Below are 27560 nucleotides of genomic sequence, written 5' to 3' on the forward strand. Positions count from 1 at the left end.
TCTGTTTGTTAGTGTCTGAGTGATTCATGGCCTTCAAATCATGCAGTTTGTGTCAAATGATTTATTGGAAATGATTCGGATTCTGTCTGCAAACTCATACGCGAAATATCAAACTGCGCAGGTGTTTCATATCCGAGATGGAGTTTAGGTATAGTGCACTAGCCTATCAACATTTAGTACCCGTTTTTTTTTTCTTTTTTTAAATTCAGTATAAACTGTTTAAACTGTGAAATTGCCGTAAACTGTCAGAACGGCATCCACAAAGATGTTTTGGTGTTACTTCTTCAAAGCCGCAGATATACACATTATTGTAATGCCTTTCAGTTTTTCCAAGTTAAAGCGTCTAGACCTAGATTATGAAAGAGACTAAAATCGTGCTTGATTTGTGCTCGCCTTAATATAGGCTATAGCAATTACAACGCTTGAACTTGGATTATAAATAAGCTTTTAATTGCAATTTAATGAATTGTTTTTCAGTCTCTGGTAAACGTGTTTTCGGTGGGAATCATAATTTATTTTGCAAGGTAAAGTGCAAGAGAGCAGATTGAATACATTGTGGGAAAAAAAACAAAAACCTGCTTGACATCCTCAAGCTTGACATCCTCAACCGTTTTTTAAAAATTATTATTTCCCCATAAAGTAAATAATAATAATAATAATAATAATAATAATAATAATAATAATAATAATAATGTCTAATTCTTGGAATGATATATTTTTTTTTAATGAGATTGTATTCTCTATAAAGTAAGAAATCTCCAGTTAACTTACATTACTAGAAATAACAACTAATTTATTTATTTATTTATTTTCTTTTAAATCAGCTGTTGTCTGAAACACCGACGATGGACGGTTGAATAACGACTAACGACTGAATTATAGGGTGCAATTAAAGGTGGTCCTTTACACTAAAGAGCAAATAGGTGCACATTATTCCCCAATAAAGATGTGAGAGAAGGAGCGGAACAATTGCACAATGCCATGAACAAAATAACAAAACGAACACATTTTAGAACCATAGTAACATTCTTCCAAATTTTATTTAGACAATGAGTCAGCGCAAAGTGAGGATGTAAACTGGCAGGAATGCATTTCATAAATTATATACAGTAGCAGTTACGTGCCAGTCTTTTCAAATATTAAAACTTATTCACAATTTACAAGAAATGTTACAGCATATTTCAGGTACATAGATTCACGTGTACAAATGTTTCAAATGTAATAGGCTATGCAAGAAACTCTTTATAAATTCCCAGAAACATTTTTTCCAAGTTATCCAAGTTATGCTAGATGTGATCTTATTAACTTAAAAAAAAATGAATTTGCACAAATAAATATGTGAACAGGAACACTTCAGTCAAGGTGAAACATCGCGGGATTTTTGGCATGGCCAGGAAGAATGTCAAATTAGAATTCATGAACAGTATAATTAAAAAAAAAACATGTTTAGTCTAAGTGACATATCATCAGCTCTCGAGTTCCTCGGAACAGAAACCGGAATGATAGCTATTTTTATCTTAAATTACAAGGACATCTTAAAACATTCTGTACAAAAGTAGTTAAATGGCCATCGAAAAGAGGTCAATATTTGGTGGTGTGTCTGAATCCCCCCTCCCATTCTTCAACAATTTCAAATGTGCGTGAGCGGGACAGTCCCGTTTACTCCGGCCGTCGTGCTCTGATAGTGTTGCGGTAAAGCGTGCAGTCTGCTCTGAACGGACGGTTCTCCGGACTCTCCAGCCGGTAAATACATGCTAATCATCTCCCTCAAGTCTCCCTGGCACGGGCCTCTGGAGTGCGTGCTAACTGGAGGACTTACGTTAGGCTCGGACTTGACCAAAGAGCTCAGCGTGCCGATGGCGGCCGACGACGCAACACCCGCGTTTTGGTGCTGCGAATAGGAAATCCCTCCATAGCCGGGCGGCGACGCGCTCATGTAACTCTGTGAACTGGATATAGGGCTGTACTGCAGAGCGCTCATGTCGTAGCGGTGCATTGGCTGCGGGTTGTGCGGATGATGGTGGTGGGCATGGGGGTGATGGTGGTGATGTGCGCCAGTGCCAGGGTGCTGCCCATACGCGAGCTGCGCCTCCTGCATCATAGCAGCAGCGGCGGCGGCGGCAGCCACCTGGCCCGAATACGCGCCGTTTGCCCAACCGTTCATGTGCGAGTAACCAGCGCCGGCTGAGCCTCCGTGACCCCCGGGGCTTTCTAACCTCTGGCCTACACCGGCTGCACTCATGCTCACCCCGAGGCCAACTCCCGCGCCCGTGGCCGCTCCGCCGAGCAGACCGCCAGCCAGAGAGTACTTGTCCTTTTTAAGCAGTGTCTTGGTTTTGCGCCTCGGTCGGTATTTGTAATCCGGATGCTCTTTCATGTGCATGGCGCGCAGCCTTTTTGCCTCGTCGATGAAGGGCCGCTTTTCAGCTTCTGACATCACCTTCCACTCTGCGCCGAGTCTCTTGCTGATCTCAGAGTTGTGCATTTTCGGATTTTCCTGAGCCATTTTCCGGCGCTGGCCGCGGGACCACACCATAAAAGCATTCATAGGGCGTTTGACGCGCTCTTGGTTGGCTTTGTTCCCCGAGTTCGGACCTGTCTGCCCCGGGTTTGTATTGGTCTGGGGTACCGGGGAGTGCAAGTCCGTCTCCATCATCATGCTATACATTCACGTGGTTTTAAAGACTTCTCAACCAATACAAAAAAGCATTAACTTTCGGCGCTGGTCCACCGGAGCAGGTGCAACACAAGCAAGGCAAAGAGGACTCCGGAATGAAGTGGAATTTAATCCGAACAGTGGCTGTGAGTTTGAAGTTCTGGCGTTGTTGTTTTGGTTTTTTTTTTTTTTTTTTTAATCTTCCCGCAGCCTGTTTTGTCTTGTCCCCAACAGCTGTTTTACATCCACGTTAATTGAAAGCGCATTGGAGCTACTTTCCCTAGTGGAGCTGAGGAGTTAGTTAAAGTGGCGGCCATATGACGGGTTTTGACAGCGATTAAACCGAACCAGCGGCCAATAGCGTGCAAGAACGGGAGCGATTTGCATGGTGATCGGCGCAGTGACGTAGGAGCGAGGACAGACCTAGTAGGCGGGGTGCAGCAGGGGTCAACCACGCCCCTCTAACGGAAACCAAAGAGCGGGAGACCATGAGAGATTATATGTCTAGTAGATTTTTCCCACCCAGTAAATTAATAACAAAAATAAACAAATAAATAAATAAATAAAAAATACACTTCGTGTTTTAAAGTTCAAACGTTCGGTTATCTTTAACAGTCAATCAAACAAAATTGTGTTTAATTGGAAATAAAAGGTAAGATCTCGAAAATTAAATAGTTTATAATAACCCCATTTCTTGCTGTGTCCAGTTTAGCAAAGAAAAGGAAAAAAGTGAAGTTTAGACCTTATTTAATGCTCTGCTGAATATGACAATGCATATAACCTAATACACATAATATCATGAAAACCTTAAGCCCTTACAGAATGTCACTGGTTTCAGTAATTAGAAAATGGTTAAGAAAACAAAACAAAACAAAAACAACATTATTATAAATAAGTAACATATTTTATTCTGTGAATGCGCTTGTACACAAAAGTGCGCACTGTGCTTACCTGCATCCCACAAGCGCCACACACTCTGCCTATCGGCATCCATTCCGTAGGATCCCAGCCGCCGGCTAAATTTACAAGAGATTGCCTATATGTTCAACAAATACTTTTAGTCAAAAGGGGGAATGCGATTCCATAGACGTCTGAAAGGAGTCTTAGTGCCGTCTGCTGGCAGTTCAGTGTTTGGAATATGTGATGGTTCTGAAAGACAGCATCGTAGCACGTATAGACAGACATATTAAGGCGCCTCACTGAAACAACGGATTAGGTGCAAAATACATAAATATGTACTTATTTTTTACTCGGTATATTGTTTGCAACGCTGGTCAAACTGAAGACGATATTATGACCAAGTGCATGTTACAATCTATTGGCAGGGGAAAATCTCACACTGTGCACAACGCAGCACATGTTTAATTCGAATTTCACAGCTGACCTGCCCTGAAAACACCAATCAGCCCCTAATTGAAGGCAAAACAAAAATATTCCTGCCCCGCTGCGCAGCTAACGATGCCAAGCTGTATGGCTTTTAATTAGGTTAATACCGATGTGCATGAGAAAAAAGACTCACTGAGCGTGAACCACACACCAAATTGTGTAATTGTACTTAAGCATATGACAGTGGTAAATATCATATCTGTCAATGACTCGAGGCGAGATCATTTAAATTACAGGTAAGAAGAATGTCGAGTATAAAGTATATCAATTATTTCCTCCGTTTCCCCCACTAATATTAAACGACACCTGTGGAAATTGATACGGAGTTATAGGATTGCATCTAAATATTTTATGCTGTGATATTCTATATATTGCTCACAAATAATAACATAGAACGGGGATATCTTGAATTTTTTTTCTCCATTGTTTATAAACCACGAAGCAATACGTTTGCGCCTAATTAAGGATCCCTTACAATATGAGAATATATATATTGTAATATTGTAATATAAGAAAACACGATTTCACAGCCAGAACATTACTGCCGGAAGGTTTCATTTCATTTTTTTTTCTATGTATGTTTTCGAGTTCCTAAAATTTCTAAAGGGTTGATTTAATAAGAATAACGTTCAACCATAATAATAAGTTTAACTTAATTCATCTACATTTTATCAACTAAACCCAGGCAGACAATGATGCCCGAAATAACGCAACTTACCTCACTGTAGCATAATAATAATAAGAAGGAGAAGAAGAAGAAGAAGAAGAAAAAGAAGCGGAAGAAGAATACACCGTAATGATTATATTATTATTATTGTTGTTGTTGTTGATGATGATGATGCAACATTATTATTATTATTATTATTATTATTTGTAGTAGTAGTAGTAGTAGTAGTAGTAGTAGTAGTAGTATTAATAATATTAATATTAATATTACTATACAGCTGTTGTTGTTGTTGTTGTAGGATTATTATTAGTTTATTGCTGTTGGTGTTGTTAATAAAGGCAAACCAATCTTAGTGTTTATACCGATTAATTTACAAATTTTCTTTACCTTAAAATGTTTTTTAGAAAACTGCTTGACGAGGGGATTAGTAAGATTAGACGTTTCCGTTTCGCTTGGATTAAAGTCAATTGAAACACACCGTAACCCTCGTGGGACACATTTACTTTGTCCTTGTTATTTTGTGTCCCTCGCTGCGCGCTTTGGAGAAGTGCAGACGAGGGGGAGAGGGGACGGCAGTGGTGTGCGCGCGACTGCAGGGGTCACAGCAGTTCCCCTAAACAAACAGCACTGACCCTCATAATTGTTCAAGGGTTCTTATTTGTTGGATTAAGATGGATGCGCTCTCTTTCTGGAAACACAAAAGATTCTGTTCAGCGCCCACAATGGCACTATCCAAATTAATAAGCTGCTTTCTATTAGACCTATACTTTGTTCTCATGACAAGTACTACTAATAATGTATAAACTAGAGATATAAGATATAAGAGCATATTTGCAAGAAATAATAATGCGTGGGCTTGAAACTAAATTTAGAGACCCCAGTTTTTAATCTAGAAACGAATTATTACCCCTCAGTGTACCCTCTCCCTCCCATTGCGAAACCGCTCCCAAAAGTGGAGAGTCTCTTGAACTTGTGAGCAGGCAGTTTAGCATCCCCATCTGACAGGTGTTAGCGGCCTCACAAAACATAATTACGCTGTAGGGAGAGTGGAACAGTAAAAATGGACTTGGAGAGGGGGGGTTGTTTATCAGATATCAGAGATCTCAGAATCTATAGCACAAATGCCGTAAACACAAATTTCCATTACATGAGTGAACTCTTTAGACTCTCTAACTGTCTCCACATGATTCTGTCTCTGAAACATAATTGTGCAAAAATATTTTTCGTCTGATATAACTAATCTGGCACGTGAGTGTTAGAATTTCAATGTGGCCTATAAATATAATTCAGTAGTAAAGCCCACTGATAAAGGGTATGATGACAAATTAGGCAACACTGTGTCACCAAACCTCTTCCGTTCTTGATGAGACATTTATATTTATCCTGAATCTAGTGTAGTCGTTTGAGACCATTTACATTTATTTACAGTTACAGTTTTATTATAGCTATAGCCTCCTACAATTTACACTTACAACCTGATGGATTTAATTCTTAATATAAACAACTTGGTTTTTAACACAGGGCGGTGCTAGTCTATAATTTGTTAATCGATGACCTCCAGGGTGGTTGGTTGTGTTAAAATGACCATTTGTTAAAAAGTGTGAATAATCTACTGATTAAAAAAAAACAAAAACAACAACAACAAAAAAAAACAACACTGCGATCCAAATATACCCACTTCATGTTTCTTCTTCATATTTATGAGCATGAATTCCACTTTGAACTTTGACACTATAACTTGCTAAAGAAATGCTCATTTAGAGTATGCTTAAACAACTTTATAAGTAAACTGTTCAGATTTATTGACATCTCATTGTCTGTGAGTAAATCTGGGACTATTGTCACGACGGGATGTTGACGGCATGCGTTCCTCCGGCGCGCGGCAGTCAACAAACGCATTAGGAAAAAAAAAAATCACACTGCAAATGTGTCATTTATAACGTATCCGATTTACCTAAAGACATTTAAGCGTATATATATATCTCAGTCTAAATATAATATAAGCTTGTGGACTTAATTAGGCTGTAAACACCCGTCATAGGGGCAGTGTAGTCAGCTCCAGCGCGCAGCAGTGCCAAGTTGCTCCAAACCGTTATTGACGAGGATTAGTCGTTTAACACATCACGCGCTCGCATCTAAATAACAAAATCGAGATATTTCCGATTTTCCTGTCGTCCACAATCAGTTTTAGCAGCAAATTATTTATTTATTTATTTATTTATTTTCCTTCGTCTCTAAAAGAATCTGAATCATTACATCATTTCAGATCAAGCAAACTTACGCGAGTTCCACCGTTCCCGTTTTGCAGTGCTGGAAAATTGTTGTTGCTCGTGACTATCGCTCCGTCCCTGTTAAAAAAAACAAAACCAAACAAACAAAACCAAACTAGTTTAGTGCGCCAATGCTGCGCGAGCCCGGCTCCCCATCCATCCCACCACTCACTACACACTGAGCAGAGAAGCAAGAAAATGAAATTTATTATAGACTCGAAAGACGATTTCAAGTCATTGTTTCTCTCGGCGAAAGGGCTCCTTCTTACATAATGAAGCGCCTTTTGTGTGGCGCGAAACAATGGCAAACAAGTATTCTAATAAATAGCCACTTTTTTTTGTTCCCTCTCGAGGATGAATGGAGTCGAGCAGTTGGGTTTGAAAGCAGCTGCGGCGCGCGCAGGAGACGCTTGGGGGCGGAGTCTCGGTGCGCGGCCACTCTGCTCTATAGTAACGGACTTGGAGAGCGGAAGCGACAGCAGCAGCAGCAGCAGCATATCCGCAACCTCGATCGCCTCAAAAGTCTGTCAGCTACAACAAGGCTCCGGAGAGCACTACACAAATTAAATAAAAGAATCCCTAAACAGACATTCTTTCATTTACTAGGCGCTCACAATACAGCACTTATGCGCATAGGCTCATTTAGACAATAAAAAAAAAAGAAAAGAAAAAAAGAAAACGTCTCAGTGTGTGGCTCTGAAAGAAGAAAAAAATTTTTTTTCAATAATAACCTCTCCTCCAAACTGGAAAATGAGGGACGCATCATCCAATTTCTCGCTTGACGCCTACTACAAAAGTACGTCAATAGGGAGTACATTCAAGGTTCATTACAGACCAGAAATGCTGGGTATATAATGAACCACTAACCACCACTTTAAAGTTTAGGAAATCAGCTACATTTTCTATCATTATCATGTCAGACGTGATATGGTTCAGAACTTCAGAACAGCTGGGACACGTTCAGACCAAAACTGAAATACTGCACGTGCGTTAGATATGGCTGGTTGTGTTTCCAAATGTGGCTGCTTACAACTGGAACAGTTTTGGCCCACAATACACCCTTGTCACAGTTAATGTGCCCAAATGTTCTGCTATCCTGGTGACTTTTCCTTAGACTGGACCTCAGAGGATTTTTATTTCTTCCATTTTTTCACAGCTCACAGATGCTCATGATTAGCTAGTGTCGCTCTAACTGTTGCAACACTTCAGAAGGTTACTTTTATTCCTTTTTATCTTCACAGAGTCTCAGTTATGAAATTCAGTATGAAAAGTGGCTGAGTGCATAGCCTATTATGTGTAAATTGTTGGGTTTTTAAAATAAATAAATAAATAAATAAATAAATAAATACACAGTTGCGATTAGTTCTCAACTGACCATAGGACAATGTTTAAGCTACTCAAAGAGTGACTGGGAGCTCGTGTTGGCGTGGGCCTGTATGCAACACATAATACAGGATGACAAATCTCAATTCATTTTTAATTTTAGTTAGTATCTAGCCTGCTACAAGGAGCACTGTAGGAGAGGACTGAATGATTCTGTAGGCCCAGAGACAGACAGATCTCAAAATATACAACAGTTGTCTCCACAAGGTCAGTTAATCTGTTATATTCTCTCTTGCATCTATACTGTAAAAAATGTGATTACTAAGAAATTACATTAAAAAGTACAGTAACTAATTTTGGCAAAGTTTGTTTACTTTAATTTACTTAAAATAGTTATGCCAAATAGTTGTCGAGAAAAGTAATTCGCACCTTTAAGTAACCTGTGCCTGAAAGCACAGTGTGGCAGAGCCACAGATGAAAGGCACCATGTAAACGTAAACAGTACGTTTACATGGACAACAATATTCCGATATTAACCCGATTAAGACAATACTCTGATTAAGAAACTAGCATAAACAGCGATTATTGATTACCTTAATTCGACATAAAGTCATACTCGAATTAAGTCATACTCGAATAAGTCATACTCATAAGTCATACTCGAATTAAACACAAATCGAATATAAACACGTGGAGTATTCCTGTTTTAGTCGCATTATCGACGTGCGTTACAGACATGTACACAGCTTAATCACACTATTAACGTCGTGTGGGAGTTTTCACCACATTGTGCGACAGGACACGTACACACACGGCAGCGCTCAACCGTTTGATGGCAAATGAGAGAGCACGGCTGCATCCGAAACCGTGTTCTTACCTGCTATATAGTAGGAGAAACACGTTTTTCGCTTACTATATAGTAGGTAAGTATGTGGTTTGGGACGCAGCCCATGTCTTCAAGCAGTCGTCTATCTGCACGTACAGCATGACAAATAATTAGCTGCACTTGAAGCTTTCGTAAAATTAAAAATGAAACACCCAAAACTGTATACGGTCCCATAACGAAGACGAACTGTATGTTGATATGTGAAGTTCTGGAGGGAACGTCAGACAGCGTGGCGTGGGGACGTAATGACGTGTGCTTAAGAAGGTAGTTTAAAATAAATTTTCAATCCTGCAATCGAGAGCAGGCACTGTTTAGCTAAACAGCTATCTCCACTTATTAGAGATCATTCTAAAACCAATCACTTTCATATAATGATAATAATGACTGCAATATGTGTGCTTCAAAGTTTTCACAAAATAGTAACTTCCTTCAGTTTAGAGTTGGATGTTTATTACATGAACATATTTTTTCTGTAATAAATAAACAATCTCTGAATGTTTTATAAAAATATACTACTACTACTACTACTACTACTATTAAGAAGAGGAGGAAGAAGAAACTCTAGGAAAAATTGCTACCCCTCACTGACTAGGGAATTTGTCTATCTAGTTAACAACACACACGTTGGGGGCTTGTTGGATGGGAATGTTTCTTTCCTTCTTTTAACAATCAACATCTTTTCCCAGATCTGTACAAATACAGCCCTATGTGTACAGATGTATACACATAATGTTTGCTCGCTATATTCTAAGATTGCATCTTCATCTGGGCAACAACATACTGAACCGTTGTTTTATAATGCTGTGTACATAAAGTAAAGTATGAAGTAAAGTAAAATCATGAATGTGATAATACAATAAAAATTAAGAAAAATTCACGTTGAACAAGCAAAATTTGCTTGAATGTTGCCATATGTAACCTGTTGTATATGGTTCTTTAAAGATCTTTTTAAAAGAGTTCCACTATTGCTAAGAAAAAAAAAATACTGTCTCGAACCCTTTTTGCTGAGTATACCATATGTTTTTGACAGTGCAATGGAGCATGTAAGCCATTATACAACAGCTTTGACAGGCTCAGTGGGAACCACATCATCTCCATCTGATGGTAGATGCTTACAGTATGTTACCCTAGAAAGGATCTGGAATATCTCTTTTCTAGTCATTCACTAACCCTCACCATTGATCAACGTGGTGACGGCTATGGATGGTTTACACTATTTCCAGGTTACTATATTTACTGTGAAGGCACTTAATACTAAGTACCCACTTTAGAAAAAGACAATGGAGAAGAAACTTCTTCTGGATAAATAACAAGCATTCCAAAGTAAATGCTGATTGTTCCTTGTGACAGGTGAAAAAAAAATGTTTTGAACAAGGTAAACAAGCCAAAGAATTCCAATCAATTTATTACAAGAAAAACAAAATTTCTCTAAAGCTTTTCTAAAGCATGTCCATGCACAGGATTGATGTGAACCGTATAAATTACACTGAAAGACTTAAATAGACCAAAAGAAGATGTCATACACTGAAGTTATTGAAAAGTCTAAAATACCTCAAATTCGAAAAAACCTCTCACACACGAATAATATACACACAGCAATGACCTTCATTCTTGCTGATCCATTCCAAGTACTCAGTAAGTGTTTCAACTCCATTTTTTTTTATGGCTCAGATGTAAAGTAGGTTTTTCATTGCAATTAGTCACACTCTCAATCTGATGTTGGTGTTTTTTGTTTTTCCTGCCTATATTGGGTGAACATATCACAGACACAGTTTGTAGAGCTATGTGTGAAATAAAAAATAATAACCAAGTGGCCTTGGGAAAGTGGCCTGATTGTTGGGAGATCCATGACCTGCCCATGACACTTGTCCAGGAGGGCATAACTGGTCCTATTCCAGGAACACTGAACAAAAGTTGGGAACACACCCTGGATAAGATGCCAGACCATCATAGGGTACCATACATACTCATTCACACCTAGAGGGAATTTAGCCTGGACAATTAAACTACCTGGGGGTGGGAAGAAACTGAAGAACCCAAAGGAAACCCACACAGACACAGGGAAACATGCCCAGAAACTCCAAACAGACAGTAACCCGAATTCAAGATCAAACTGGGACCGTGGAGCGGTAAAGCTTTCACCCTGTTTGGTCAATTTTATCCATTGCTTAATTCACTGACTGTTATCATGATGTGTGATTTGTGATTAGGTTTATATGCTCTGGTAGATGGATGATAGAAACAAATTACACCCATGATTCAGTATATAATCAAGCAATTCATATATTAACAACAAAATCAACACTCCTTACGTATTATTATATTCTGCCTTGGTTGTTTTAACATGCAGATTGTTGGTGTGATGTAAATTTAAAGCGTTGTCTTATTTGTTTACTAAAGATCTTCTTTAAAAAAAACATTCAAACCATTGAACTGACTTAAATTTTACTTGTTTATTGGACCGACAACAAAAATGCATAGTACAATGAAATTAGACACAGTAGTCAGACTTATGAATAAAGCAACAGTGTATACAGTTCATCATGAGATCATTATCCCCAACAGAGTCTTGTTGAACCCCATCATCAGCAGGACACTGAACCCGATCACTGCACAGTTCATTAATCTCTTACCATGGCTGTTTGGGCTGCCAGTGGTTAAACATCTCTCTCAGGGTACAGCACTTCTTCAGCAGGATACCGCTGTGGTAATTTTCTCAATCTATTACCAATGCTCAGCTAATCAAGTCCCCTCTCCCCGACACCGGTGGGAGCCGAGGAGACATGAGCAGGTGTCAAGCCTGTCTCTGCCATTTACCACCGCAATCTGTCTCCTAACTTTGCCTCGGTGGGATAATGGGGGGATCATATGCGATTGATTCTCTCACTGCTATTGTGGCCAATCTGTTGCATTAAACACTTGGCAGAAATTCAATTACAAATAATCAAATCTTTTTTTTTTTTTTTTTTTTTTTGCCTCGCACAGTTCATCAAATGCACTCTCTCATAAACATAAACAAGCACAGTAACCTCCTCCCAGCAGGACTCTTTAGTAGCCTGCTATACCTTAGCACTTTTATTTAAATTTATTTATTTATCTCATTATTGCAATAAGATTGAAGACCCGATCATCTTTAATGTCACAGATTATGCCATATATATGAAACGTATGAGACAGGTATGTAACACATTTCATTATGGACTAAAGAGTATTAGATTTGTTAACCAATTATAACAAGATTTAAAAAATATTATAATAGTTTAACTCAGTGGTTGTCAAACTTTTTCAGCCAAGGACCCCTTAACTATGAAATAAATTCCATGGATCCCTTCAGTAAAGATTTTTTTTTAATGAACATAATCCAAATATTCAAATATCTTGCTCCTTATTGCAGTGTGTACAAATTTTTGGGTTATTTATTAGATACATATAGTTTTTTTTGTATTCCCTCCCACACTACTCCATTGCTATGCTCCCTCCACTGGCTTCCTCTAGCTGCCCACATCAGATAAAAAAAAAACAAAACCTGATGCTTGTCTGCTTAAGCCAAAAATGTACCAGCACCCACCTACCTTAACCGTCTGGGGGTCTGAGGGTGTTTTGGGGCCCTGGAGAAGTTTTGACATGCCTTCACATTTGTGCTTTCTTCAGTTACTTATAAACATATTAATTTCTAAAGTCTGATTACACTGTATTCAGCACAAACAGGGCTACAATAATATGTGAGCAGCATGTATGTACTGTACATGTTTGTATTTTTGAGAAAATAACGTTTAGAAAAATTTAAAGTCACTGAAATAAGGCCATATAAATACATACTAAACATTTGTTCACATGGCTTTTGAGAACTGGATCTTGTCGCGTTGAGTTTTTGCTACAAAATGATGTGAAAACCATCCTGATCACCCATTCATACAAAAACAATATAGTCATTTCACTTGTGTAAAACACTTTTAGTGTCAAGCACTTATCACACCCCGCTCTGCACCACACGCCCTCGGATCCTCTAGCGCTGCTTGATTGGACCCATCATCTCTCAGGGTTCAAGGAAGACACACAGTCTGTCCTGACACCTAGGTGGTGGAACGAATATTCACTGCCAATGTTCAAACAAATACTAAAGACCTACCTCTTCACCAAGTACTTAAATTCATTTTTTAAAATATTTGTCTTGTGTTTTCATACTGTAATAAACTCTCAAAAGGGGTTTCAGACTGATGGTACCCCTATAGTTCCTTACCGAGTGAACTAGCATGAGGATGTATTTACTGATAGAGACTTCAGAGCACCTCTGTAAGTCGCTCTGGATAGGGGCATCTGCCAGATGTCATAAATGTAAACTTTTTAAATTCAAGTGGCCAGTCATACAGTCTAATAACAAAAAAAAAAAAAAACCATGAAATAATAAATAACTTTGATAATGGTGGATTGATTGATGATTTTCACCACTGGACCTAAATAAATTGTGGACTATGCCTCAGATACCCCAATCTGAGAACCACTCGTTTAACTAACAGTTAAACTCCCATTTTATTTTATTCAGTTAATTATCCTTATTAAACAGATTATTCAGTAACTGCCATGAATTAATCAGAATCTGATCGTGAAATTAATAATAAAGGAGAGAGTTTAAGGAATTAACTAGTAACCACATCACTAGTAGTCACCACCACTAGTCCATAAGATTCATAGCAAACTCCACATATTCAGAGAGATGCCTCTTATGTCTGTTTACACATTCACATGGCATCACGGTTCTCTTGCAATCTGTTGATTTATGCATCATTAGCATAAATGCAAAACGTACTGAAAGGCTGAACGCATTTCCATGTCGCTCTTTGTACTCAGATGAAACGGCAGTCACAACACTGCTTTGAAGGCTCCTCATATCTCTGTCCAGAGCTGTCTGCAGCCTCATATGTTTTAAAGACAACGAAACGAGAGCGAGAGAGAAGATGGGCCGAAACGAGAAGTGTGGGGTCAAGTCTAAAAGCCTTGTGTTAGAGATGGACTCAAAGGCTTTAAAGCTCAAAGGGTTCTCCCCCTCCCTGGTTTCGAACATATAAACTTCAGCAGCCGTAAATCTAAAAAGCAAAACAAACCTCTTAAAAATAGAATAAATGTTAGGAAGGAACTGGGTGTAATAATCACAGCCGAATCAATATCACACTTGTAACACAACACTCCTCTCTCGTTTTTTTTTTTTTTTTTTTTAATGCAGGAAAGTGTCAAAAGACTCATGAGTGGATAATAGGATTTGAGATGGCTAATAAATAAGATGCCTACTGGTTCGAGATTCATCTAGTGTGTTAAAATGAAATACAACATCACCACTAAAATGTGTGTGTGCATCTTTTGGTGGGTTTCAATACTCAAAGACTTCCTAAGACATTTCCAGAAATGATGGTGCCATAAAGTCATCAGTTAAATTGCATCTATGACTGCATCTAGTTTTCCTATGCAATGAATTTGTTGTTTTTTTGTTTTTTTTTTAAAAAGGGGGGGGGGGACTATTTTAATATAATTAATCGTGGCTAACTATTTTTTGCACAAGATAAACCGATAAAATCTTCGGCAGTTAAAAAATGTGCTTAACAGTACTCCTAAATGAATGTGATAGTTTAGTTAAACTTTTAATAATGCATCTGCTTTTTTTTTTTTTTGCCAGAAGGAAGAGAGTCATTGCTAAAGATAATTTCATTAAAAGACACAGTATATTCACTATCATCCATTATGTAAGGAAATCTATCCATCATAGCAAGAGCACATATGACCATTATCCAGACATTGATGGGGTGTTTTTCTTATTTTCCTTTTTTACCCATCAATAATGGCAAGATTTTAAGCATTGTTCCCACTCCTCAATTAGCAGCAACACCTTTCCTTTGATTGATATATAATGAATGTAATGGTTTTAACAGTCCACAGACAGATCACTTAGAGTAGCTCTGTTAATGGCTGTGGCGGCTCTAGGGCTGGAATAATGTCAGCTTCTCCAGGCCCCAGCTAATTAGAGACTGTGTAGCTCATTACCCAGGTAATAAGCCCTAACGCTAATGGGTATCAGACAAGACCCCCAAACACTAGAGAAGGAGAGTGAGAGAGAGAGAGAGAGAGAGAGAGAGAGAGAGAGAGAGAGAGAGAGAGAGAGAGAGAGAGAGAGAGAGAAAGGGGGGGGGTGTAAGCGTTAAGGTGACAAAAAATATATTCAGGGAAAATTTAGGCAAAAGAAATAGCAGGAAAGGAAAGAAAATAGACAAAATGATGTGGAGATTTTAGTATATTGTAATTGAAATGCTATGCTATTTAATGTAGCAGCTTCACTGTTTAAGAAGAAGCAAGGTTTTCACTTTGGGCACAATGGTTGCTATGCACAAGGAGAAGCGAGGAGTGAAGGAGAAGGAAGAGGGGGAGGAAGAGGGCAAGCGTGAGAGAGAGAGGGAGCGATGGTCTCCTTGTTAACCACTTTCCCACTTAGGCCTCGTTAGGACCAGAGCTCCCAGCTGCACCTATTATTGGACTTGGATGCTATGCTTGAATTTACAAGGCTCACACAGATGCTCTACACTCCAGAGAGAGCAGACTAGCTTCCAGCTGAAGAGCATGTGATGAGAATCACCAGATGACAAGTGACACATCATATTCGACATCATTAGAGACATAAAAATGTACACAAAAATGTATTCATTTCTAATACGTCTGTCTTCTAATATGAGTGATATTTTGATTTACAGAATTGCTCAAGACACTTTAAATGCGGGTGAGGAATGAGAGGAAAATCTGCCTCGCATATTGCATCTCTGTGTGTGTGTGTGTGTGTGTGTGTGTGTGTGTGTGTGTGTGAAAAGGCTGTTTAGCATGCCCATGGGCTGAGCAGCAGGGTCTGGAGACTGTGTAATCTCATTTAACCTCACTACACAGCACTAATTAGAAGTGACATGGTAACAACAAACACCAAAAAGCCTCTTGGCTTAAAAAGTCAACAGCGGTCCCTGACCCAGTGCACACAGTACCACCCTGTGCCCAAGTGGCCTGTCCTCCCCAGAGAGGTGGCACTTCTCTAGCCCAGGAGCTAGCGTAGCCACAGGGCAGCAGCCTCCCCAGAGCCAAATTAGCCTAAAAGCTTCTTTGGTCCCCCTGTCCTTTCCCCCCTTTTTTTGAGAATGAAGGGTCAATGAGGTACCCTGCTGATTAGTGTGTGTGCGTATGTGTGTGTGTGAGAGAGAGAGAGAGAGACAGAGACAGAGACACAGAGAAACACAGAGAATTGGTGGGCATTGGGCACCCCCTCTCGCCCTATCCTGGCTCCCAGCATTCTAAATGAGGTCATGCTTTTAAAGGAGGTCTGAGTGGATCAAAGTCTCCAACCAACACCTGCCCTTTTCTTTCTTTGCTGCTCTCTCTCTCTCTCTCTCTCTTCTCCCCTCTCTCGTTTATGTCCTGAAGTTTCCTATTGACTAGCAGCTTCTAAGAGGGCCCCGGACGCCTTAAGATGCCCAGTCCTCAAAAGCTCCCCATGAATTTTTGCTTACTGCGGTATTTTCTGTCTATTGCTTAAGGTAGAAATTGTGTGGGGAAAAATCCACTAATTCACTTATATTCGATTACCTACTCGCCATTTTTAATGCATCTTTTTTTTTTTAAATGAAGCAGCCATTGACAGAAGTGATGAGATGGTCCATGTTGCCAGATAAGGCTTCTAATCAGCATATTTAACTTTGCTGTGCATTTTAAAACCACGAGCGCTTAGAGCAACAGAAATGCACATCCAATATCAGCCTGCATTCATGACAATAACATACCATTGTGATGCAAATCAAGGGGCCCATTAATGTTTAAATTCATTTCGGTCCTTTCTAGAAAAAAAAATACGTCTATTTCCTGCAAAACCAAATAATTACTTCTCCACAAATTGCATATTCCATTAACTCAGGTGAATATCGCTCATCAAATTCTGGTTTATTCCTTTATGATAATGCAATTTAAAGGTAAATGACATTCTGACCATTACAGATGGACAAAATGAATGTTAAACAACAACCAATCTATGAATGACAAATAAAGCAAAAAAAAAAAAAAAAAAAGTCATGTTTTGCTGTATTGTGAATTAAATTACCTGGGCATAGCGTTATAAGTAGTTGTCAAACATAAGCTACTCTGTCCTTATGAGTACACTTTCACTTAAACAGCTCACAGAAGCTTAGCAGCAAAAACCTTGCCAGACTTATTCATTCTAACACTGTACCAACATGACAGGTCAAAGGTATGCTAATCTCTTTAGCCTTAAAAGCACAGCGTACTCTGTTCAGTAGGAACTCCATACTACTGAACATCAGTCCCTTCCATGAAACACAAATCACTACCAATGTATCCGTACTGGTCATTCTGGAGGAATTTGAATACATTGTTACAAACTGCCAACACTAACAACATGGCCCTAATCTATATATCACTCTTACATACGTGAGAGGAGAGAAGTTATAGGAGATCAAGAAGCTCTGTATAATGATATCAAATAATAATTGTGTTATTAGTTATAAGTAACAGTTGTGCGGTCCTCACAAACTTCTATAGACAAATAAATAACCTCGGGTAATAACAAAAAATAAATAAATAAATAAATAAATAACACAAACAGATTTCAATATTTTTTCCAAAAAGTAAACCAAAATTCAGAAACCAGGTGAGGGGAAAATAAGTACACCCTATAATTCAGTATCATGTAGAACCACCTTTAGCACCAATAAGTTGAAGTAAACATTTTCTGTAGGAGTCTCTCATCATTTTGCAAAAGTTTTGGCCCACTCTTCTTTAGAACATTGCTTCAGATCTTTGCTGTTTGAGGGCATTCGTTTATGCACAGTTCTCTAAAGATCCCCCACAGCATCTCAATGGGGTTGAGGTCTGAACTTGTGTTGATCAAGGTGTTGGCCAGTCCAACACCTTGATATTTGTTCTTCTTTAGCCATTCAGATGTTGATTTGCTGGGTGCATGAGATCATTGTCCTGTTGCATGACCCAATTTCTGCCCAGCTTCAGCTGCTGGACAGATGGCCTCAAATTTGTCTCAAGAATATTCTGGTATAAAGTAGAGTTCATTGTTGTCTCAAGTTTCCCAGGTGCCTGCAAAACAAGCCCAACTCATCACCCCTCCACCACCATGCTTGACAGCTGGTATGAGGTGATTGTGGTGATACGCTGTGTTTGGTTTTTTACCAAACATCCCCACCTTGGAGATCTCATCAGTCCATAAGATAATGTACCAGAACTTCTGTGGTTTGTTCAGATGCATTTTACAAACCGAAGTTGTACTGCCGTATTCTTTTTGGAGAGAGGGGGCTTTTTCCTAGCCCTTCATACATGTTCAGTCTTTTTCTAATTGTGCTGTCATGAACGTAAACATTTAATCTGTTCCCGCCTGTAAGTCACATGATGTAGCTCTTGGGATTTTCTTTATTTCTCTGAGCATTAAACGGTTTGACCTTGGGCTGAATTTGTTGAGACACTCACTCCTGGAAAAATTGGCAACTGTCTTAAAAGCTCTCCATTTATAAACAATCCTTCTCACTGTAGAATGGTGCGTTTCAAATTGCGCTCTTAATAATTGTAGAAGAAGGAAGTGTGTACGTAAAAAAAAAATGGACTATATATAAAAATCGGTTGTGTGTTTTTTTGTTGTTGTTGTTGCCGCCACCTGAGACTATTTGTTTGCTTATAGAAGTTGGTATGGACCAGACAATTGTTATTTAGGCCCTGATAAATAAAAACATAGAATTGATGGAAGGTGTACATAATAATTATATATAATTCTGGGGGAAAACACATTGCTATCCACTCTAGCTACATGCGATATGCCTAAAAACTGAACCTTCCAGCGCAATCTAGGCTGAAGATCTGCTAGTAGAATCAATCAGAGTTTGAAAGATGTGTGTTCACAGTAACATATAGTACACTGCTGTGAAAAAGTATTTGCCTGATTTCTTTTTTTTATTTTTGTGTATATCTCATACTAAATAGTTTTAGATCTTCAACGAAAATACACCATCAAACAAAGGCAACCTGACGTTTTCTCCTAGGATTTCCTGACACTTTAATGAATCCATCTTGACTTCCACACGCTGCAGGTTTCCAGTGGAGAGGATGCAAAGCAGCCCCTGAGCATCACCGAGCCACCACCATGCTTGTCTGTGGACAGAGTGTTCTTTCTTCATCCTTCTTCCTCCAGACATACTGCTGATCCATCGTGCTGAAAAGTTCCAGTTTTGTTTCATCGCTCCACAGAACAGAATCCCAAAACTTCTGTGGCTTATTTATATGATTTTGAGCGACTTTTCTTGTGCTTTGGGGTCAGTAGTGGTGAACATCTTAGAGTTCTGGCATGGAAATCTTCTGCATTTAGTGATGAAACCTCAGTGCCTGTTGCCACCAAGTCTTGCTGCAGGTCTTTTGCAGTCACTCGATGGTTTTTCACAACCTGCCTTCTCAATAATCTGGTTGCAGCCGTCGATAGCTTCCTTTTCCTGCCCCGTCCAGGTATTTCATACATTTTCTGCCCCAAGCCAGTTCAGGTATTTCATGTGTTCCAGCTCAAGCACACCTGGTGCAACTAATGAAGCCCTTGATTAGTTGCATCAGGTGAGCTTGAGACAACACCTGTTTTGCATGTTTGTGCTGTTGTGAGAGATTCTATTCAGGGGGTTGAATAATTTTGAAACTGGAATTGCATTTTCAGTTGAATTTGGTGAAACCACTTGAAGTGTTTGTTCTGTTGATAGTCTCTAAATTTTGACAATAAACCTGATTTGCAATGAGGGTTGAAAAATTTGTGTGTGTGTGTGTGCATATATATATATATATATATATATATATATATATATATATATATATATACACACATACACACACACAAATATAAGATCATACACAAGCTATACCGGCTATATGGTCTAATCTACTGTAAAGTACTGTAAATACAGGGTTGCGAGGGTTACTTTAAAAATGTATTCCATTACATTTACAAATTACTTCAAAAAAATTGTCATCAGTAACGTAATTTAAGCATCACAATATTAAAGTAATGTAACCTGATTACTTTTGGATTACTTCAAGGTCACGTATGTAAATAAAGTCAAGAGAAAATCTAAAATACAGCGTGATCTAAAATACTTTTATTTTAAGCTTAAAACACGTTCAATATTTAGATTTGTTTTAAGAAAATAAATAAATAAATGAATAATTAAAGATCACTGTCGCGGCAGGTAACAGTACATCACAAAAGAAGTTAGAATGACCATATTCTGGTTTCCTAAAAAGAGGACACCTTTTTTCGTGTCTTAAGTGCGTTTTTATCAATTTATAAATACTTTTATAGTAGAAATATAAACTCTGACGTGGAAAGCGTATTGTTGATTGAACGGTAAACATAGATTGAAGCGCTTTAACGATTTGCTAGCTGGATTACCACGTCTTTGAGTGTCATACCAGATAGAATTTATTATTACATTTGGAATAGCCTTAAAACAGAATGTGTCACTTCTTCACATTCTCTTAAACAACAAATTTAGCATGAAGGTCACAGCCAAACACACATTCCCCTGTACACACATGCACACATACACACACACACACATGCACACAGGGAGTGCGGTCATCAGGATGGTAAATGCACTCATCACTGAGCCACACAGCCCTATGATTTGGTGGCAAAACCAGCAATCGAGCAATCATGAATGTAGAGCTCTCTAGACTCTCCAGACACACACACGCATACACGCACACACACACACACACACACACACACACACACACACAGACGCTTATGCACAGGGACTCAATGACTTCTGTATTGTCTCAGTGCTGTCAAAGACACTCAGCAGTACCCAACAGTCACCTGGGATATGTTACTCTAATGAAAACAACAGTAACATTTACAATGTACACTATTACCACCAATGTATCACATATAAACCACCACAGTTATAGCTTATTCCCTTTTACAGACACACATACACACACAGGTTACAAACACAACACACACAAAAGCACACATGCACACACAATCACTCTCATTTGACTAACACAAAAGGTCCAGGATGAGGTCAGTGACAACAAATGACAGCACAATGGATCTTCCAGAATAGTCTGGCTGCATCAGCAGTCCATTGACTGTTCCTGTTTACCTACTGGCACAATGCAGCACACACACACACACACACACACACACACACACAGTGCCATCCAGCAATGTAATATAAATTTTACTCCAGCTCTTTAAGCAAAGACATTCATTTAGTATGTAGTTCTAGAGCGCCCAGCAAAACCCATTACATCAAATATCTCCCCTCTCGCATATTTCCCCCAGCTCCACACTGTATCATCCTGTAATTATGAACGGAGAGAGCAGTTTAATTAGCCGCTCTGCCTCCATCTCTAACAGGGATTTAATTAACAAGGTGGCTGGCATAATTAGCTGGAGATGGGCTGCTGATTCTCACACAACACCCTATGTTGACACTGTAACCTGCAAAACACACACACACACACACACACACACACACACACACACACACACGCACACACACCAAGCAAACATATATTGGCATTGCTATACTCTCTGTTTTGATCTCCTCTCTCCCACTCTCTCACACATATACATTAACACACACACACACACACACACACACACACACACACACACACTGCCCGTGGTGACAGCGTAATGGATAGGATCTCTGTGGAGGCGACTGTCAAACCCGACCACCCTAATCAGAGAGGAAGATAAAGGAGAAAATAATGAGTGTCGGGTCGGGCCTTTCAAAGAGCAACAAAAGAGCCGAGGATCAGATAGGCCAGCACAATGTGGAGAGAAAATGGGAGGGCATAAGAGGAGAGGAGAGGAGAGGAGAGGAAAGGAGAGGAGAAGTGGGAGAGAGGAACGGAAAGGAGATGAGAGGAGAGGAGGAGACAAGAAGTGGAAGAAAGGAGAGGAGACGAGAAGAGAGGAGAGGAGGAGATAAGAAGTGGAAAGGAAGAGACGAGAGGAGATGAGAGGAGGAGATAAGAAGTGGAAAAGAGGAGAAGAGAGGAGAGGAGAAGAGGGGAAAGGAGAGGAGAAGAGGGAGAAAGGACAGAAAAGGAGAGGAGGGGAGAATACAAGAAGTGGAAGAGAGTAGAAGAGAAGAGAGGAGAGGAGGAGACGAGAAGTGGGAGAGAGGAGAGGAAAGGAGAGAAGAGGAGAATATGAGAGGAGAAGTGGGAGAGAGGACAGGAAAGGACAGGAGAGGAGGAGACAAGAAGTGGAAGAGGCGAGAGGAGAGGCGAGGAGAGGACACGAAATGGAAGAGAGTAGTGTAGAGGAGAGGAGGAGTCAAAAAGTGGGAGAGAGGAGAGGAGAGGAGGAGGCAAGAAGTAGAAGAGAGTAGAGGAGAGAAGAGGAGATAAGTGGAAGAGAGGAAAGAAGAAGAGAGCAGAGGAGGAGATGAGAAGTGGGAGAAAGGAGAGAAAAGGAGAAGAGAGGAGAGGAAAGGAGAGGAGAGGGGAAGAGGAGATGAGAAGTGGGAGAGAGGAGAGGAGAAGAGAAGAGAAGAGGAGATGAGAAGTGTGAGAGAGGAGAGGAAAGGAGGAGAGGAGAGGAAAGGAAAGGAGAGGAGAGGAGAAGAGGAGATGAGAAGTGGGAGAGAGGAGAGGAGAAGAGAAGAGAGGAGACAAAAGGAGAAGAGAGGAGAGGAAAGGAGAGGAGAGGAGAAGAGGAGATGAGAAGTGTGAGAGAGGAGAGGAAAGGAGGAGAGGAGAGGAAAGGAGAGGAGAGGAGAAGAGGAGATGAGAAGTGTGAGAGAGGAGAGGAAAGGAGGAGAGGAGAGGAAAGGAAAGGAGAGGAGAGGAGAAGAGGAGATGAGAAGTGGGAGAGAGGAGAGGAGAAGAGAAGAGAGGAGACAAAAGGAGAAGAGAGGAGAGGAGGAGATGAGAAGTGGGAGAGAGGAGAGGAGAGGGGAAGAGGAGATGAGAAGTGGGAGAGAGGAGAGGAGAAGAGAAGAGAGGAGAGAAAAGGAGAAGAGAGGAGAAGAGGAGATGAGAAGTGTGAGAGAGGAGAGGAAAGGAGGAGAGGAGAGGAAAGGAAAGGAGAGGAGAGGAGAAGAGGAGATGAGAAGAGGGAGAGAGGAAAGGAGAGGAGAAGAGAGGAGACAAAAGGAGAGGAGAGGAGAAGAGGAGATGAGAAGTGGGAGAGAGGAGAGGAGAGGAGGAGAGGAGAAGAGAAGAGAGGAGAGAAAAGGAGAAGAGAGGAGAAGAGGAGATGAGAAGTGGGAGAGAGGAGAGGAAAGGAGAGGAAGAGTCAATAAGTTGAAGAGGGGAGAGGAGAGGAGAGGACAAGAAATAGAAGAGAGGAGAGGAAAGTACAGGAAGCAATGAGAAGTGGAAGAGACACACCAAATATTAAACAGAAAAAAAAGACTGTAAACCAAACAAAATACGCAGGCTCTGGTGTGTTTTGTTCTCAAAAGTTTGACTTCCTTGTAATTGTGCATGAGTTGCTAGGAGCTGAGAATATGCCAGGGGTGAGCAGTGGCCAGAAGCTGTATGAACTCCAGATGAACAGCAGAGTGGCACTGTAAGCTGAGCTGACGGAAAATAGCCCCTAATTAAGTACATGACAGCCAGCACTATCATATTCAGCCACCTGCTTAATAATACACAAAAATTAAAGGGAATATGTACCTCCCCTTCCCTTCTCCCATTCATATTTAATAACCTGTTCACTTCCCCTGGGAGGTTCGGCAAAGATGAAGAGCTGAGGGGGTTATAGGAGTAGTAAGAACGCCACATACTACACTCCATCTGCTTATCAAATAATGCCATATTTGAGCCGAATGTACTTCCTTCTAGCATTCGCAAGAAACAGGGAGAGGAGAGGAGAGAACAGAAGAGAACAGAAGAGAGAAATGAAATTGGCAGGGGGTACACAGAAGCATTTAAACGCTTTGGCTTTCTCTTCTGACAGAGACGGGTCATTATCTGATAGATTTCAGGGCCAGGCCCTGTATTATTGTTCACATAGACAGTAACAACCCTAGAACAGCCTGGGAACAGGACACACAACACCACCACAATCATCCCTGAGAAAATGTTCAGAAGCCCAGGACAACACTCCTAATCTCTCTCAGTCAACCACTGAATCGGGTACAAACAGCCATTCAGCTAGATGTAGACATAAGAGATCGTCTTTATCATTAATGTATCATTATCAGTCATGATTACATGAGTCAGTATTCATGCACTCACTACTCGCTTCAAAAAGGTGGAAATATATGCAGACCTTTTAGATGAACACAGCTAGCATGTCCCTGAATAAACAAGTTTCGGACCAGACAATTGCCACTGTGCGAAACATAACATATACCTCATGTACAAAAAGGAATATACCGTCCCCTCTGAAAGTATTGGAACAGCAAGGCCAATTCTATTGTTTTCACTATACATTGATGACATTTGGGTTTGAGATCAAAAGATGAATATCAGACATTCGATCAGAATTTCAGCTTCTCATTTCCTCATATTTACATCTAGATGTGTTAAACAACTTAGAACACTGCACCTTTTGTTTAAAAGCACCCATTTTTTTCAAGTGATCAAAAATATTGGAACGTGTGACTGATAGGTGTTTCTTGCTACCCAATGTGCCCTGTAAGATTGACAGCGTAAACTATTATTAGCTCTGAATGTCTACTCTTGGTTTGAGCCCTGGGTTTCACCTGTGAAGACTTCATTTGGTATAAAAGGATAAAACAACATAAAGACCAGAGAGCTGACTATGGGAGAAAAGCAAGCCATTTTGAAGCTGAGAAAAGAGGGATGATCTAACATAGCCATTGTATAAGAATTAGGTATAGCCAGTACAACCATTTGGAATGTCCTGAAGAAGAAAGAAACCATTTGTGTACTAACAACCAGACATCAAACAGGTCCGCCAAGGAAAACAACAGCAGTTTGTGACAGAAATATTGTGAGAGCTGAGAAGGAAACCCCAAAAACAGTCAGTGGCATCACCAACATCCATCACAGCACTGGGGCAAAGGTATCACAATCCACTTATACCTCGATTCTAAAGATTATAAGCAAAAATCTATCAATCAAACAACTTCTTTTGCGTCAATAAATAACATTATCATTTAAAAATTGTATTTTATGTTTACTCAGGTTGCCTTTTGTTTTATCTTAGATTTTATTTTCATTTCGGAAACAATTTATTACTATATATATATCTATATATATATATATATATATATATATATATATATATATATATATATACACACACACACAAAAACAGAATAAATCAGGATGGGGCAAATACTTTTCCACAGCACTGTACAAAGTAGCTACCTACAGGATAATGCTAATGGTCTTTGATATACAAGAGTACTAAGGAAGAAAATATACATATTTTTCTGTGGACCTTTGTTGCAAGAATACATATCTGGAATGTGTTGTTATAAAAATCCATTTACTTCATATTGTTCTTTTTTTCTTTGCTTATGAAGATCAGGCAGCAGATTTATAAGAAAGGTAGTGTGGTTGGGGGAGGTAAAAAAAAAAAAAAAAACTGACACCTGATCAGCCTGCTGTGCAAAAGGTGACACGCAATACTAACACCAGGCTGTTGACCCTTAACACTCACCTCACTAATACAGTGTAAATAGTTAATGAATGTTCATATATGTATATATATACACTTATATAACTGCAAACATTTGTGGGTGTTTGATATAATTCCTCAACTACAAATGGGTGAAAGTGAGAGGGGTATCATTCTTTGCACTTGTCTTAAACTTCAGCACTCCCCAACATGTACAACTCGATGACCTCATCTGTGTTCACTTGAAGCACTTTTCCAACCTGTTCTAGTCTGATAGCGACAAACCCCCGCAATAAGTCACAACTGAATAACTTTGAGTCCAATTCCTACTAAAGCTTCAGAACCAACTCAAGCTATGAGGCCTCAGGTCACTCCACAGCATGTGGCCTTCTCTGGCTTCTGTCTAGCTCAGTCACCCCTGAATGGCTTTATTAGCTGCAGACTCTGGACAACTGATTCTGCCTGTGCTCTGATGACTAATTGATTGCTGTTAATCTTCAGCTGAATGAAATATTCAGATGATTCAGGGAAAGGCACACAGGGTCTGGTTGGTCATGTGACCCTTGAGGTCATGTGATAGGTCTGTGTGAGAGAACTCATTAGCTGGCCTGATGAGCAACGGGTGCCTGGCTCGTTAACCCTACACGGACTTGGTTTCACTCCCGACCTGACCTGGACATGATCCTGAGAACAGGATTCTGATAGTTGGTTGTAGTAAGACAGGACATTTAGACAAACACATTCTTTGCCAAATAACCAAATAGTTTAATCATATACAAAAACAAAAAATGTCAGCATCCTCCATTTAAAAAACCTATGTCAATAATAATTGTATAACCTCTGCCCCTCCACCAGCAAACATACACAGATACATTGCTCTTCATCTCATCTTCACAAATGGCCCTGTGCTCTGTAGCTGGGATGAAAATGCACTCTGGTCTTTCAAAAAACACCTTCACTCTGCTTTCTGTGCCAAAGCCTTTGAACTGCTGCTTTCAAAATACTGCCCTTGTACCTATGAATAATATTTGCTACGTGTCAGAGAGAGCAAGAGAAATCGTGTGAGAGCAAGAGAGACAGATAGAGTGTGAGTGAAATTGACAGAGAGAGAGAGTGGGAAAGAGAGAAAGAGAGAGAGAGAGAGCAAGCGAGAGAGAGAGAGACAGAGGAAGGAGGGAGAACCATCTTGGGTCTATTCTTGTGGTAAAGAGGGCAAACAACCTTGTTAGTCAACATTTATTAGCTTCCCACCACATGTGCATACACATGTCCGTGCACACACACACACACACACACACACACACACACACACACGAGTGACACTTATTACCTGAAGATGAAAGGTTTGTCTTTACCCCACACCTTTAGTTTTGATTTGAAAAGGCAAGGCATAAGGAGGTGAATCAAATTCACAAGTATGGAGGGATAGTCTTTAAATAGTCTATAATAGTTTAAATAGTCTTTAAAGACCTTGTAACCAAATGCTATTCCTAATGTATTCTCTCATGTGTTCTCTCTATTATTATGAGGAAAGAAAGAAAGAAAGACATTTACAGGGATGGGAGACTGCAGTTCACCTTGCTTCAGTCCCTGGCTGCCTGTTTTGTGGTTGGGCTGTATAGAAACCTTCTTCCCCTCTGATACAGGCTCAAAGTGTCTTTCATGAGCTAAACACAAACTGAAAGCTCATGTGGTTTGAATGTGAGTTCTGAGAGAGATGTCTTAATGGAGGTTGTCCTTGG

The 27560-nt window shown here is 39.8% G+C and overlaps 1 protein-coding gene and 1 pseudogene across 1 annotated transcript; one reads left to right on the forward strand and one right to left on the reverse strand.

Moving 5' to 3' along the window:
• Positions 1–702: 702 nt before the first annotated feature.
• On the reverse strand, positions 703–4093 carry sox1a (SRY-box transcription factor 1a). Its single transcript, XM_053627516.1, has one exon. It carries the CDS (start codon positions 2666–2668, stop codon positions 1631–1633), a length of 1038 nt encoding a protein of 345 aa, XP_053483491.1. The 5' UTR covers positions 2669–4093; the 3' UTR covers positions 703–1630.
• An 18334-nt stretch (positions 4094–22427) lies between these two features.
• On the forward strand, positions 22428–23797 carry LOC128608398 (uncharacterized; annotated as a pseudogene).
• Positions 23798–27560: the final 3763 nt, after the last annotated feature.

This window comes from Ictalurus furcatus, chromosome 6, assembly GCF_023375685.1.
Source record: "Ictalurus furcatus strain D&B chromosome 6, Billie_1.0, whole genome shotgun sequence".
Classification (NCBI taxonomy): domain Eukaryota; kingdom Metazoa; phylum Chordata; class Actinopteri; order Siluriformes; family Ictaluridae; genus Ictalurus; species Ictalurus furcatus.